Genomic DNA, 17,543 nt, shown 5'->3' on the forward strand with positions numbered 1-17,543 from the left:
TCTTAAGAATTAAAAAGTAAAAGCGTGCTAAGTTCGGCCGGGCCGAATCTTATATACCCTCCACCATGGATCGCTTTTGTCGAGCTCTTTTCCCGGTATCTCTTCTTAGGCAAAAAAAGGATATAAGAAAATATTTGCTCTGCTGTTAGAGCGATATCAAGAAATGGTCCGGTTTGGACCACAATTAAATTATATGTTGGAGACCTGTATAAAATGTCAATCAATTCGAATAAGAATTGCGCCCTTTGGGGGCTCCTGAAGTAAACAGAAAGATCGATTTATACAAGAGCTATATCAGGCTATAGACCGATTCAGACTATAATAAACACGTATGTTGATAGTCATGAGAGGATCCGTTGGACAAAATTTCAGGCAAATCGGAATATAATTGCGACCTCTAGAGGCTCAAGAAGTCAAGATCACAGATCGATTTATATGGTAGCTATATCAGGTTATGAACCGATTTGAACCTTATTTGACACAGTTGTTGAAAGTCATAATAAAATACGTCATGCACAATTTCAGCCAAATCGGATAGGAATTGCGCCCTCTAGAAGCTCAAGAAGTCAAGTCCCCAGATCTGTTTATATGACATGAACCGATTTGAACCATACTTGGCACTGTTGTTGGATATCATAACAAAATACTTCGAGATAAAATTCATTCAAATCCGGTAAGAATTGCGCCCTCTAGACGCTCAAGAATTCAAGACCCAAGATCGGTTTATATGACAGCTATATCGGGTTATGAACCGATTTGAACCATACTTGGCACAGTTGTTGGATATCATATCAAAACACGTCGTGCAAAATTCCAATCAGACAAGAATTGCGCACTCTAGAGGCTCAAGAAGTCAAGACCCAAAATCGGTTTATATGGCAGCTTTATCACAACATGTACCGATTTAAACCATACTTAGCGCAGTTGTTGAAAGTGATACTAGAACACCACGTGCAAAATTTCAGTTAAATCGGACCAGAATTGCGTCCTCTAGAGACTCAAGAAGTCAAAACCCAAGATCGGTTTATATGGCAGCTATATGAAAACATGGACCGATATGGCCCATTTACAATCCCAACCGACCCACACTAATAAGAAGTATTTGTGCAAAGTTTCAAGCGGCTTTTACTTCTTCGAAAGTTGGCGTGCTTTCGACAGACAGACGAATGGACGGACGGACATGACTAGATGGACATAAAATGTCACGACGATCAAGAATATATATACTTTAATGGGTCTCAGACGAATATTTCGAATAGTTACAAACAAAATGACTAAATTAGTATACCCCCATCCTATGGTGAAGGGTATAAAAACGTCTATTTGTTATCCGATGAGTTGTATTAGGCCACTGTAATGCAGAAGTTAGCATGTCCGCCTACGAAGCTGAACGACTGGTTTCGAATCCTGGCGAGAACATCAGAAAAAACATTTTCAGCGGTGGTTATTCCCTCCTAGTGCTGGTGACATTTGGGAGGTTCTTTGCCATGTAAAAACTTCTCTCCAAAGAGGTGTCTAACTGCGGCACGCCGTTCGGAATTGGCTATAAAAATAAGGCCCTTTATCATTGAGCATAAACTTGACTCGAACAGCACTCATTCATATGTATGAAATTTGCCCCTGTTCCGTAATAGAATGTTCATGGGCAAATTTGCGATTTGCATTTGAGTTGTATTAGGCCCCTGAACATCCGGCTGAATATGGTTAATATTTAGATAGCTCATAAAGCACGCATTATTTACCCGGTTCCAATAAAATTTGAAACAGTGAGTTTTTTTAATCTGCTTCACAGCCGTGCAGAATGTATTCCAGTTAGGACCTTATTTGCATATAGCTGTCATATTGACCGATCTGACCTTGATCTTGGGTTGATAAAAGACTAGTTTTTTATCCAATTTTAAGTAATATATCCATGGTGGTGAGCACCCAAAGTTAGCCACGGATGAGTTGAATGTATGTTAACTTGTTTGATGAACCATTTTAACTAGTTTTCGCTATACGGCGTGTTGCAGAGCGACACCTCTTTGGGGAGAAGCAAAGTACCTCACAAATGTCGCCAGAACTAGGAGAGGATAACCACCGCTGAAAAATTTTTTTCTGATGTTCTCGCCCGGATTTGAACTCATGCGTTCAGCGTCATATATATTTATATATCCATACTTGTATATATACTAGCTGAATTATCCTTTAAATATTTATTTTCAACAATTTAAGAGGTTTTAGTGAAAAATCATGCTACGAAAATAGTAAATGAATATCTCTTGGTTAACAGTATAACAATGTAAGGGCCTCTATCTAAATCCGATATAATCTTTATAAAGTTTGAATGTTTGATGTACTCCATTCTTAAAAGACTTAATTTTAGCCCGATTTTCTCATGATGTCTGATTTAGGGGTGTTTTCGGAAGAGAGGTGGTCCCCCAGACTCTTGGCCCTGAAAAATATCAGCATCGTGCTCTTGTCTTAAATACCATTTATTTAAACTCAATATTGCCATTGGTTTAAGGAGAGTTTATAGGATGAGTCGTCCTCCTAAAATTTGGATGTCAAATTAATTTTCTTATCTCAAATACCTTTAATTTGGGCCACATATTGGCATAATCGGTAAATGTTTACGCTTTGGGTGGTATCTTTGGGAAGGAACGGTGCTCCAAATACATAGTTCACATTTAAATATTTGTATTCTACTCCCAAATACCTTTATTTGAACCCTACATTTGGATATTCTACTCCCAAGTACCTTTATTTGAGTTCCATATTGCGATGGTTAGTAAATAATTGCTGTTTGGGAGGTATTTTGGGAAAGGGGTAGACCCACAGAAAATTGGTCCCGAAAATGGGTATCAATTCTTGCTCAACTCCCCAATACCCTTTATTTGAGCCCCACATTGACATGGATGGTAAATATGCCCGATTTATGGGTGTTTTGGGGAGTGGGGTGTTCTCCCAAACACTTGGCCCAGAAAATATATCAGCATCGTGCTCTATTCTCATATATATCATTTCTTTGAACCCCATATTGCCATTGGCCTAAAAATTAGATATCCAATTCGTTTTCTAATCTCAAACTCCTTATTGCAAAAGTCGGCAAACATGTCCGGTTTGGGGTATGGGCCCTTCAAACTATCAATATCGAGCCCCACTCTCTTTAGGACTCAAAATGTCTTGGTGAGCAAATACGTCCTATTTGGGGGTTGTTATGGTGTTGGGACGTCTCCTACACAGCTGGTCCCAAATGTTGATAATAGATTCGTGGTCCACTCCCAAATACCTTTAATTTGAGCCACATATTTCCATAGTCGGCAAACGTGACAGGTTTGGTGGGTATTTTGGGGGAATGGGGCGGCCACTCAATGACTTGGCCTTGAAAAATATATCAGATTAGTGTTCTACACTAAAATACCTCTTATTTGAGCCCCATATTGGAATGGTCACCAAATACGTCCTATATGAGTGGTGTAATGGGTGTGGGGTGGCCCCATACACACTTTTTCCGAATATTGATATCAGATTCGCGCTTTACTCCCAAAGACCTTTCATTTGACCCCATATTGCTATTATAGTATATTTGTCCTCTTTGGGGGTTGTTTTTGGAAGGGCCGGCCCCCAAACACTTGGTCCCACATTTGAATATCATATTCTTATTCTACACTCATATACCTTTTATTTGAGCCCCATACTGGCACGATCAGTAAATAAGTCCTGTTTGGGGGATGTTTTGGGGAAGGGGTGGACCCCCAGAAACGTGGTCCCAAATTTGGATATCAGATTCATATTCTACTCGCAAATACCTTTCATTTGAGTCCCATATTACCATGGTCGGTAAATATGTCCGATTTAGGGGTGTTTTGGGTGTTGGGGTGGTCCCCCTAGCACTTTGTCCGAAAATTGGATATCAGATACGTTTTCATCAGAAACGTTGTCGTGATTGGTGTATATATATATTTGGCAGGTTTTGGTGGTGGGGCTCCCCCCCTAGGTACTCCATCCGAAATTTGGATACCAAATTTTTATACCCACCACCGAAGGATGGGGGTATATTCATTTTGTCATTCCGTTTGCATCACATCGAAATATCCATTTCCGACCCTATAAAGTATATATATTCTTGATCAGCGTGAAAATCTAAGACGATCTAGAAATCACGCTACAGTCTTTAAAAATAGAGATATTGAGCTGAAACTTTGCACAGATTCTTTTTTTGTCCATAAGCAGGTTAAGTTCGAAGATGGGCTATATCGGACTATAAATTGATATAGCCCCCATATAGACCGATCCGGCGATTTAGGGTCTTAGGCCCATAAAAGCCACATTTATTATCCGATCTCGCTGAAATTTTGGACAGTGAGTTGTGTTAGGCCCTTCGACATCTTTTGTCAATTTGGCTCAGATCGGTCCAGATTTGGATATAGCTGCCATATAGACCGATCCTCCGATTTAGGGTCTAAGGCCCATAAAAGCCACATTTATTATCCGATCTCGCTGAAATTTTGGACAGTGAGTTGTGTGAGTTGTGTTATTATCCGATTTTGCTGAAATTCGGGACAGTGAATTGTGTTAGGACCATCGACATCCTTCGCCAATTTGGCCCAGATCGGTCCAGATTTGGATATAGCTGCCATATAGTCCGATCTCTAGGTTTTAGGTTTTGGGGCCATAAAAGACGCATTTATTGTCCGATGTCGCTGAAATTTGAGACAGTGAGTTTAGTTAGGCTCTTCGACGTCCTTTTTTAATTTTGCTCAGATCGGTTCAGATTTGGATATAGCTGCCATATAGACCGATTACTTGATTTAAGGTTTTGTGCCCATAAAATGCTCATTTATTGTCCGATGTCGCTGAAATTTGAGGCAGTGAGTTAAATTAAGCCCCTTAACACACTTCTGCAATATCGCACAGATCGGTTCAGATTTGGATATAGAAGCCATATAGACCGATATCTAGGTTTTAGGTTTTGGGGCCATAAAAGACACTGTTTATGCCGCATACCTTCGCCGTTTAGTGTTAAGTCAAATGAATTTTCATATCCAGATGTCACTTTTCATCTTAGATAAGGCTAAAAAGTAGTTGCGTTAAGTTTACTACTTGTTCTTTTGTATTAGCTCACCGAGTGATTTCTCGTTCATTCAATTTGTTACCATCGAATAATAAAGTTAAAAGTCATCGTCTACTTAACCATAAATTTCTACGTTTTCTTAAAGAGGAACCATTTTGGTAAGGCTAAGCAACCGAACTCTCCCTCGTGGCTTACTGAAACCTGATTTCGTTTGTTTTTCGTATTTCTTTCTGCTTTTTAATTCCATATCACCGACATTGAATGGATATATTTCCGAGATTTAACCAAATCTACCATCTTTTAGGAAATCCAAATTTTTGCCAGTTTCTAATTCCTAAGTTCAGCCAAATACTCTACATGGTCCTTCGAACCGGATTTGGAAAGCCTAAAAGAAATTTTTCATCCACAATTGCAATTTCGTTTAAGCAGAAATAAAATCGAATCCAGGTATGTTCGGCTAATGAAAAACTATTTTCGTATAAAAGTAGAGGGACAGAAGTTACGTAACGTGTTTTTCCTCACAAAGTTCCTTTTCTGCGGAGACAGGTGTTAAATGGTGCATTTAACATAGAAGTCCAAAAAAGAAAAAAAAAAAAATCTAAATGAGACTACATATGTGCTCTTAGATAGCAACAACATTTATATTCCAATAATTTGGTACAATTGCTCGTACATTGTGTAAGGCGAAAATAAACTTCCAATCTCTTTGTTGGGCATCGATTTAACATACCCAGTGGTGAGAATCCCATTCCTCTTCAATCCATTTGATTCGGCACTTTAATTGGGAATATCAATGCTAATTTTTGCCTGTTTTGTTGACATACGCGTCAATCGTTGGTCAAGATCTGCTACAGCACTGCTCCATAATAGATAGCAACAGCGAATTGATATAGCAGTCGTGAGCAGCGGTAGCACAGTTTCGTTTTTGTTTTGATTCAGCTGACTATTAAAACAGGTTCCCTTCCATAGGGATTTATAACACTCCATTATGGGTACCGTTTATGTATTCATGATAATCAGATCATAAAATTGAAGGAGAAGTAAAATATCAAAAGGGCAGTGTGTTGTCGGAAGCCATATCCACTTACATCGTTTTTATACTGTCATTATTTTGCCTTTGTTCGCCCTATTTGTCATTACTGATATTGTTGATCAAAGCAACGTGTGTGAATTAAATATAGAAAAGTTAGAAAGTGCTACTTGCTACATTTATCGATTTTTGAAACTGCGGACTATAAAGAGTAAATTTCATTGCGGAACGAGATACGTCAGAGGACCTTAGTTTTTGTGTTTATTTTTGGTTGAACACAACATAGAGACAAAAGTATTTTGGCGATATATACTTTGGGAAGAATTCCAAAAGAGGCTGGATCATAAAGACACCATCAGTTAGAAGACGGCATTAAGGGCAGTGAAGAAGCCTTAACCTCTATAATCCTACACCAAGTTCATGGCCCAGAAGGAGAAAAGAACATCAAGGAAGAATACCAAATTTGAACCAAATTCTGGGGATTAATGCAGGTATTTTGTGAGATAATAAAAGTGAAGTCGAGCTAAACTATATTAGATCAGATTCGTGAATGGTCTTTAGTTTTTGTTGTTCCTACGATAATTTTTTTGGATTTCCGATACGAGTTGCATCATTTGTAGACTATTTTTTTCGTTCATTTTTTCTTAAAAATTATTAAATTTACCATTGAATTACCCTGCCATAAACGAAATTTTCCTTCTAGTCCATTGTACGGATACAACTTATGTGAGAATATTCCACATGGCTGCATTTGTGGTCTTCGATTTTCAATCCAATTGCGTTTGCCCACATATGAAATGTTTTTCTAATTGAGGTTAAATTTTGGAGTATATTTTGAATTTTGTTTTTGCTCCAAAAGGGCAGGAAGTTGATTGGATCGAAGTTTTGAATTCATTCGTTTTACATTTAATTTTCTTATACTCTTTTTGAACGGGGTTTACAGATATTTTTCTAATATTGATATATATGTTCGTTGAGATTCTGAGGTTTGGACTATTGTGTGGTCAGAATGTCCGCTTTGACAAGGTTTACGCAAATATCTGACGCTTTGATTATTTTCAACGCCGATATTTGCGGAGAATCTCTCAACAATTCTTCAGTCTACTCTTTGGAGGTACATAAGGAAGAACTGCGAGATATTTGGCAGAGAATGAAACCCACGTATGAGGAAAGTGTTCAGGAACTAATGGCTTCTGCGGACGAGAATAGCAAAGCTGATCTTGAGACTATTCGAGCCCGGTACCACAGCACTTACACTACATATGTCGATTCTGTAGCTAAGATAAGTGCCTGTATAGAATCCAAACGGGCGTCGATATCCAATCCAATTCCGATGAATACATCTTCCGTCCGAGATGAATATCCGTCAGTTCATTTACCACCGTGTGACACAGAGCTCTTTCACGGAGATTATCTAGCTTGGCCGACCTTCCGAGACTTGTTTACGGCCATCTATATAAAAAATTCGAGGCTTTCACCGGTGGAAAAGCTTTTCCATTTGAATAATAAAACGCGAGATGAAGCCAGGGATATTGTCCGCAAAGCCCCATTGACCAATGAGGGCTTTGATATTGCCTGGAAAGCTCTGCAAGTTCGGTATGAAAACAGGAGGTTGCTTATAAATAGCCAACTGAAGGTTTTGTTTAGCCTTCAAAGAATATCTGTCGAATCCGGAGACTCCATAAAGGAGATTCAAAATTCCATCAACAGCATAATATCTGCTCTGAAACTCTACCAGATCGAGATACAAAGTTGGGACCCTATTTTCGTCTACCTATGTAGCACTCGACTTCCCGAAAATACCCTTTCATTATGGGAGCAGTCTGTCAATAACAAGACAGAATGTCCGTCCTGGAAGGACCTTGATTCCTTCCTCACTAGCCGATACCAAACGTTGGAGACGGTTCGAAATTTAAGTGATCAGCCTTCCACTTCTAAATCGAGCGAACCTCCCAAAGTTAATGTCAAACTATCCGGTCAGAAACGGGTTAATTCTTATCAGAACAGCTTAGCTCTTCCTCCTTGTAAACTTTGTCCAGACGTATCACATACAATCCGAGTGTGCCCAAAGTTTATAAGCATGTGCTACAACGACAAGTTGGCTTTTATAAAGAAGATAAAGCTATGCTTGAATTGCTTTTCGAAGGGACATGTGGTAAAAGATTGCAAAAGTGCATTTAATTGTTCGAAATGTCAACGAAGACATAATACCTTGCTTTGCAATACAGGAACTGAATCGGGTAACCAATGTATCACCGCTCCAAATACACCAGTTCTACAGTCCACATCCGAAGATACGCCCCAAATTTCTAGCGGTGTGACAATTCAGTCTTGTGCTGCTACCACATCCAGAAAGGTTCTCCTTGGTACAGCAATTATTCACATCCTTCATAGAGGTGAGATATTTAAAGCAAGGGCTGTATTTGATTCTGGTTCAGAAGCTTCGTTCATTTCTGAACACCTTTTCAACCTTCTTCGACTTAATAGCAAAAGGATATCCGCCCAGATCTCCGGGCTGAATGGGTGTGTGTCCGCATGTTCACAGAAAATATGCGACTTATGTTTAAGTTCACCCATAGACTCCGGAATTTTCATAAATGCTTCCGCAATCGTTCTTCCCCGACTGACATCTTCATTGCCCACCTTTACGGCTGATAGCGACATGTTTTCCCGTTTACCGGACATTCGTCTGGCGGATCCTGATTTCTTTCGAACATCATACATTGATATTCTGATCGGGGCAGACTTAATTCCTCAGGTAATGCTTGGTGGGGTGAGACACAAGGTTTGTGGAACACTGATGGCTCAAGAGACAGTGTTCGGATGGATTTTGACAGGGCCTGTTGCTTCTGATAATATTTCCTCCTTTCGAACAACGGTCTCCTACTTTAACGAGTTAGCGCTCGATGAGAGGATATCCAAATTTTTTGAGATGGAAGATATTCCTAAACGAAAACACATGTCGGATGATGACAAATACTGTGAAGAGTACTTTGCTGAGTCCACGCGAAGGGGCCCAACGGGCCGATATGTTGTATCATTGCCATTCAAGAAAGAGTTTGGAAATACTTTGAGACTAGGTCCGTCGAAGAGGAATGTAACGGCCCAATATTTTCGGAACGAGAATCGTTTGATTAGAACACCAGATCTGAAGGTACAATATGACAAAGTGCTCAAGGAATACTTGGAACTTGGCCATATGAAAGAGGTTCCGTCAAATCCTTCCCAAGATGATTCCAGATATTTCCTTCCACATCATGCTGTGGTTCGCCCTGACAGCGTGACTACGAAGGTCCGCGTCGTCTTCAATGCTTCGAATCCAACTTCGAATGGTGTAAGCTTGAACGACGTCCTTTACTGCGGACCGTCCCTCCAACTTGACCTGACTAGTTTGCTTCTCCAATGGCGCTTTTACAAAATCGTCTTTAACAGCGATATTGAAAAGATGTACCGCCAGATTTCCGTTAATCCTAGCCACACACCCTTCCAGCGTATAATCTTTAGGGATGATCCAAACGACAACCTCCACGAATATGAGCTCCAAACGGTTACGTTTGGATTGAATTGCGCCCCATATCTCGCACTTCGTACAATTCAACAGCTAGCCACTGACATTAAGGATGTTTATCCGCTAGCTAGTCATGTTTTAATGTCGTGTATGTACGTAGATGATGTTATGGCAGGAGGCCATGACGTGTCATCAGCCATTAAGGTCCAGACAGAACTGACTGCTGCCCTGGAATCCGCTGGATTCGCATTGAGGAAATGGACCTCCAATTCATCCGAATTCCTTGCTTCCATTCCTAGGGAACATTTACTCAATGAAGATTTCCTACAGTTTAATGACAATAGCACGGCTAAAACTTTGGGCGTAAGGTGGAACGCCAGATATGATTATTTCTATTTTTCTGCCAAAGCCATCAGGCCTAATGAGAGGCCTACTAAGAGGTTCATTTTATCCGAGATATCTAAACTGTTTGATCCCGCTGGCTGGCTTTGTCCATATATTGTACTAGCCAAACTATTAATGCGAGATATATGGGCCTCCAATACCGACTGGGACAGCCCAGTTCCGACACATTTATTGACTAATTGGTTAGATTTCTTGGCCAATTATTCTGATATAAATGACCTCCGTATTTCCCGTTGGGTACAATACACACCCGACTGCGAGGTGCAACTGCATGGCTTCTGTGACGCCTCCGAGAAGGCATATGCCGCTACCATTTATTCACGCACCATCGATTCCAATGGCAATATAAATACCTATTTACTCGTGGCAAAGTCCAGGGTATCTCCTTTGAAAACCGTTTCGATCCCAAGGCTAGAACTTTGCGCCGCACTTTTACTTGCCGAGACGATTGAGGCATTGATGCAGGTTTTCCCTATTCCGAATACGAAAATCTTTTGCTGGTCGGATTCCATGATTGTCCTAGCATGGTTGAAGAAACCTGCATTCCTTTGGAAAACGTTCATAGCCAATCGGGTTTCCAAAATTTCCGAGATTATCAGTGGGGACAATTGGTCCCATGTGGAATCTAGACACAATCCTGCAGACATTGCCTCTCGGGGTGCTTATCCGAAAGAGCTTTCCGGTAATTGTACATGGTGGTGTGGACCGCCATGGTTGCAACTTCCTCCAAGTTTGTGGCCAATACCAAGTTCGGTCCAGATTGACGAAACTCTAATGGAGGTTCGCCAAGTTCAAAATAATTTCGCGTACTTTCCGAATTTCGAAGACCTTCTTGACCGATTTTCTTGCCTAGGAAGGGCGCTCCGAGTAATGTCATACGTGTACCGATTTATTGCCAGTCTGAAGGGCAGTAGGGCTTCAAATGACAGTATTCATTCTGAGGGAGATGTCATCGAGACGACTAGAAATTCGATAATTAAGTTGGCGCAAATGCACCAATATCCAAACGAATATCGCAAACTTTCTCAGAAGGAGCTAATACCCACCTCTAGTTCACTTTCTAATCTCAATCCCTTTATAGACAAGAATGGTCTCATGCGGGTTTGTAGCCGTATCGCTGGGTCAGAAAGCTTAACTTATGACGAAAAATATCCGATTATACTTCCATACCACAGTACGTTTTCCAGGCTTTTACTACGTTTCATTCATACCATAACATTACATGGCGGAAACAATCTGATGCTTCGTATGCTACGGCTCCAATTCTGGATGCCTAGAGCTAAGAATCTCATCAAATCTACCGTTCACAATTGCAAGATTTGCGTTATTGCTAAGCATAAGTTGCAAAAGCAATTGATGGGAACCCTTCCTCCAGAGCGGACAACACTATCCCGCCCCTTTACGAATACGGGGTTAGACTTTGCAGGCCCCTTCGAGATAAAGGCATATACAGGGCGTTCTTGCAAAACTACAAAGGGATATGTGTGTATCTTTGTCTGCTTCGCCACGAGAGCAATCCATCTCGAGTTCACTACTTCCCTTTCCACTGCAGCATTTCTAGCTTCCTTTCACAGATTCGTGTCACGACGAGGGTGTCCACGTAATCTATATTCAGACAATGGTACCACCTTCGTGGGCGCTTCTAAAGAAATCTCTCAGAATTTTCTTCGCTGTTCCCGCGATTCAATATCCGCAAATTTTTCGTACCAGAGTATAACATGGCACTTTATACCCCCGGGAGCTCCTCACATGGGAGGACTCTGGGAAGCCGGGGTAAAAAGTTTTAAGCTACATTTCCGTAAAATGGCTGGCAATCATAAATTTACTCTGGAAGAGTTCGCTACAATTCTAGCCCGAATTGAAGCCTGCTTAAATTCCAGGCCAATTTCTCCGGTATCTGAGGATCCAAATGACCTATTGGCATTGACGCCTGGTCACTTTCTTACCGGTGGTCCGATCCTCTCCATTGCCGAACCATCGGAGTCCGATGGCAATCTTTCCGTTTTAAACCGTTGGCGTCGAGTAAGGGCTCTATGCCAACAATTTAGCATCCGATGGAAACATGAATATATCAAAGAAATTCATAAACGTATGAAATGGCAAACCCCTCAGAAGAACTTAGAAGTTGGCTCTATGGTCGTTATTCGAGATGATTGTTTACCCCCAAATGAGTGGAGACTGGGTAGAGTTTCTAAAATTTATACTGGGAAAGACCATTTGGTAAGAGTGGCCGATATTGTCACGACAAGGGGTATAATCACTCGTCCGATAGTGAAAATTGTTCTCCTCCCTCCTTGCTAAATTTTATTACAATATATCCTTATTTAATTTCAGTATGCCTTCGATAAAATGTAAAGTGTCCAAAGGACGTCGCACCAAGTTCAGCTTTAATTGCAGATTGTGTAAGGGCAACCATGGGCTGCGAAAATGCCAGAAATTTCTCTGCATGACCGTCGATAAACGTTTGCATGCAGTTATAGCTAATAACTACTGTCCCAATTGCTTGGCCCATACGCATTCATCCGGAAAATGTTTTTCTAGCTTAGGATGCAAACATTGTGGAGGCAGTCATCATTCCTATTTGCATATCCACTCCGAGAAACACGACAACCAAAAAACAGAAGCCAAGGATAACTATCAAAAACCCAAACGTTCAACAACAACCCAACATAAACGTCCAACAACAACAACCATATCTCAAGCCGTGAGCCTTGAAACACTTACCAGTCCCCATACAACTAATCTTTTCCCAACGGCCGTGGTAGATGTACTCCATGGCAAGAAAAAGCACTCGGTCAGAGCCGTAATAGATCCATGCACATCTATTAGCAAAATTTCACAGCGATTGATAGAGAAAATTGGGCTAACTACTACTACTCTTGGCAGCGAAACTATCTGCCCTGTCGCGATCCATTCCAAATGTATCACCAACAGGTTATTAGAAACCATGATGACTGTGAACCATCGCATATCTATGGACACCCCAAAAAGATCAATTCCAGCAACAACTGCAGACAAGTTCCCAAACATGAAGTTGGCGGATCCCCATTTTTATCAAAGTGGACCATTCGACATCGTTTTTGGATCCGACTTATACGCCAAGATAATTCTACCAGGTCTTCTACCAAGCAATGCCGGGCTTCCCGTTGCAACTAATACTATATTTGGATGGGTTTTGTCTGGATCGTGCTCAGCTTAGTAGCCTATTTTATTATAAACATTTGAAATATCAAATATGAATTATACAATTTATTATGAATTCCTTTAGAAAATAAGGCAACTTTTTAATATTTGCATTACTGCAAGAGGGGCCGGAATGTTTATGCCGCATACCTTCGCCGTTTAGTGTTAAGTCAAATGAATTTTCATATCCAGATGTCACTTTTCATCTTAGATAAGGCTAAAAAGTAGTTGCGTTAAGTTTACTACTTGTTCTTTTGTATTAGCTCACCGAGTGATTTCTCGTTCATTCAATTTGTTACCATCGAATAATAAAGTTAAAAGTCATCGTCTACTTAACCATAAATTTCTACGTTTTCTTAAAGAGGAACCATTTTGGTAAGGCTAAGCAACCGAACTCTCCCTCGTGGCTTACTGAAACCTGATTTCGTTTGTTTTTCGTATTTCTTTCTGCTTTTTAATTCCATATCACCGACATTGAATGGATATATTTCCGAGATTTAACCAAATCTACCATCTTTTAGGAAATCCAAATTTTTGCCAGTTTCTAATTCCTAAGTTCAGCCAAATACTCTACAGACACATTTATTGTTCGATGTCGGTGAAATTTGAGACAGTGAGTTAAGTTATCGGTTCAGATTTGAATATAGCTGCCATATAGACCGATCTCTCAATTTAAGGTTTTGGGCCCATAAAAGAGGCATTTATTGTCCGATTTCACTGAAATTTGACACAGTGACTTATGATTGGCCTTTGACATCCGTGTCGAATATGGTTCAGATCGGTTTATTTTTAGATATAGCTACTGTACTTATTAGTATTTGGTCCAAATCGGTCCAATAACTGATATGGGGCATTAGGTATGAAAGTTTCACCGAATTTTTATGAAAGGTGGTTTATATATATACCCGAGGTGGTGGGTATCCAAAGTTCGGCCCGGCCGAACTTAACGTCTTTTTACTTGTTATTTTTAGGGTACTATATGAGAGCACACAAAATTTCGCTTAAATCGCACCACCCATCTCCGAGATCTGGTGTTTCTGAAAATTAGGGTAAGGGGGAGGGTACGCCCCCCTTCAAATATCAAAAATGTAGTACCCTATTTTCACCACATAATTATTATGCACCATCTGTGAAAATTTCAAGAAAATCGGTTCAGTCGTTTCTGAGTCTATAAGGAACACACAAACAACAACAAACAGACAAAAAACCCAAATTGACTTTAATACCCTACACCACCACTGTGGTACAGGGTATTATAGATTTGTGCATTTGTTTGCAACGCTAAGAAGGAGAAGAGCTAGACCCATTGATAAGTATAGCGATCGACTCTGAATCACTTTCTGATTCGATGTCCGTCTGCCCGTCTGTAAGTCCATGTATTCTTGTACTCAAAGTGCAGGTCGTATTTGTTGTCCGATCATCACCAAATTGTGCACATATCACTTTCTTGGCCCAAGGACGAACGCTATTGATTTTGATAAAAATCGGTTCAGATTTAGATATAGCTCCTATGTATTGGGTTGCCCAAAAAGTAAATGCGGATTTTTTAAAAGAAAGCTAAAACTAACAGCTGATAACTGACAGAAGAAAGAATGCAATTACAGAGTCACAAGCTGTGAAAAAATTTGTCAACGCCGACTATATGAAAAATCCGCAATTACTTTTTGGGCAACCCAATATATGTATCGCCCGATTTGCGCTTAAATAGCCGTAGTAGTGACAGTTTTCGACCGATCCGCACACAATTTGGCACGGATTGATTCGTTACTGATTTCAACATATTTGATTCAAAATCGGTTCAGATTTAGATATAGCTCCCATATATATTTTCAACCGATCTGCACCGATTTTAACATATCGATTTTAACATATCTGCACAATTTCATCAAAATCGGTTCAGATATAGATGTAACTCACATATATATGTATCGCCTGATTTGCACTTATATGGCCGTAGTAACAACAAATATCGCCCGATCTGCACAAAATTCGGCACGGATTGTTTTGTTTGCTGATCTTAACATATCTGCTAGATTTCATCCAAATCGGTTCAAATTTGGATGTAGCACCTATACATATTTATCGCCGGATTTCTACTTATATGGCCGTAGTAACAACAATTTTCACACGATCTGTTTTAAAGTCGGTTCAGATTTAGATAAAGCTCTCATATACATATATGCTTATATATTGCCCGAATTTACATTTGCAGGGTATGTGTAGGATATTATATAGTCTGCTCCGCCCGACTTTTGCCTTTCCTTACTGGTTATATATAAGAAAGATATACTTCCTCAAAAACACCTCTTAGTCCTTTCTGGGTCTGTGTTGTTTGAATACCACTGAATTGGGATATCATTTGTTAATATTTTGGGTTGAACGCATATCGAGCATATACGATAAACAAGCATAATTTGTGTAGACATACTTCCTTTTCTTGATAAAACACCAAATCACACGATTAACGTTGTAATCTTGTGGCATTGGTCTACGTGTTTTGTACTAATCATTAAATTCGTTTAAATTGGCAGAGAATTCCAAACGCTTTAAACTTGGTAGACCCATAACGCAAAGCACTTTGTTTACTGCTAAACTAAAAGGATTGTTTTTCCGAGAACTTCAAAGAATAAGAATGTGTTAATGTTTGCTCTTCTTCTCTCGAAAACTAAGAAAACGATTTCGTTCGTTGTGGGGAAAATTTATGGGACCGCACAGTTGGTTGCCTGTTATTGGCTTATTACGCTGAACCACAGATAAAGAATTTTCATCCGTAATGGTCCATGAAAGCGTTTAAAACCACCCATAACGCAAAAGGGTGGGGGATGGAAACGTACGAAAATTAGCTATGCGAATAAGTTTTCCTCGGTGGGGATAATGGCATTACAAGTTGTTGTAGTTGCTGCTGTTGCTTGTCCTTATTATATTGTAGAACAAAGAAGCAAACAAAAAACTTGAGTATTTATGTATGTCAATTTATAACATTGATGTCATATTTGCAAGTTGCGAAATTACCTTTAGATCAGACTGAGTGAGAAAGGAAGACCGGCGTAAAGTTTACTTTAGAGCAACTTTGAAAATTATTGGAGCGAGTCTGAATTGGCGGTTGGATGTTGTGCGATAGCACATGCTAATGAGAACTTCATGTTTGATTTGTGGTTTGTGGTGAAACACTTTATGCCTGAATTACAAGACAGTTAGCTGAGGCGATATGCTTGTCCAGGCAGAGGAGTTTACCAATAAAGGTATGCCTTGGAAGTTTCAACATGGGCCTTTTCTTAATTTCGCGAAGTAAACTAAATTTATGGGAATTTTTTCAGTCCTAAGAAAGTGACCATACAATATTTTAGTGTTGACAGTTAAAAGTAAAACTTTTTCAGGCCAACGATTGGATGATTGGTATTCGTACTAAACTTCAGGAGCCTCAAAGATCTCAACAAGTTTGTAGGAGTTGTATGCCACTAATTAAATAAGGATAAGTTAGTAGTGGGACCCATTTAGTAGTTTTTACTGGAGACTTGTCTGAATTGGTTGGGTTAAAAAGAGGGTCCCGATATTAATCCGCCCCATGCTACGATGGAAATGTCACTATAGAAATCTAAGAAGTAACATCCCTATGGGAAATGTATAGTTATTTACCCCAAATATACCAGTCCTAAACTGGAGAATTAGTTACCTCTCACAGGACATGTCCTACATGGAATGCAAAGTTTCAATTGTCATAACTTATGATTCTTAATTATTTTTTAAAAAGTCGCTTTCTTATTGTTATAAATTTTTTATCCGTTAAATATATTTGCTAACTAATGTTATCTCCTTTAAAAATAAAATAAAATAAATAAAATAAATAAAAAATACTTGCAAAGTATATTCACCTTTTTCGGACTGTCCCAGGACCTATCCTACGGCGTTAGAATGGTGGCAATTCATCACCTGGAGCGACAAACCTTTATAAAAGTAATAATTTTTTTCCATTTAAGGGGACGAGAGGAGCTTTCCCATGACAGGTTTGGGACCTGTCCCATTTCCCTTAGGGATCTCACTTTTCTTTAATTAGCCCTTACAAAACATTTGTTCCTCTAGACGAACGTAGAATAGATTTCCCAACGCCTCGATCTTCTGCGCCTCGTTCTTCTATGCCCCACACCCAGTTTCCAGATGGCTTTATCCCTGAATGACTCGTTTGTGTCAGCATGTCCTAGTGCCAAGCCAAGAGGCAAATAGCGGCCGCCATTGTAGACTCCAGAACTGATAAATATATAAAAAGGGCTGTAGAAAACTCTTCATCAGGGCGAAAGCCACATTGGCACCGTATGATTGGAACATCTATAATATAAGCTAAGCAAATGTAAAGGCGGGCTGAA

General features: G+C 39.8%; 2 protein-coding genes across 5 annotated transcripts in view; one reads left to right on the plus strand and one right to left on the minus strand.

Annotated features, from left to right (window-relative positions):
- LOC106094111 (ras-related protein Rap-2b) overlaps positions 1 to 17,543 on the minus strand; it is a 209,739-nt gene that overhangs the window by 29,368 nt on the left and 162,828 nt on the right. The gene's annotated exons all lie outside the window — the stretch shown is intronic.
- On the plus strand, positions 6,012 to 13,525 carry LOC131997112 (uncharacterized). The gene is made up of 2 exons (XM_059367461.1): positions 6,012 to 6,577; positions 12,334 to 13,525. Exon 2 carries the CDS (start codon positions 12,335 to 12,337, stop codon positions 13,196 to 13,198), a length of 864 nt encoding a protein of 287 aa, XP_059223444.1. The 5' UTR covers positions 6,012 to 6,577; position 12,334; the 3' UTR covers positions 13,199 to 13,525.

This window comes from Stomoxys calcitrans, chromosome 4 (genome assembly GCF_963082655.1).
Source record: "Stomoxys calcitrans chromosome 4, idStoCalc2.1, whole genome shotgun sequence".
Lineage (NCBI taxonomy): Eukaryota > Metazoa > Arthropoda > Insecta > Diptera > Muscidae > Stomoxys > Stomoxys calcitrans.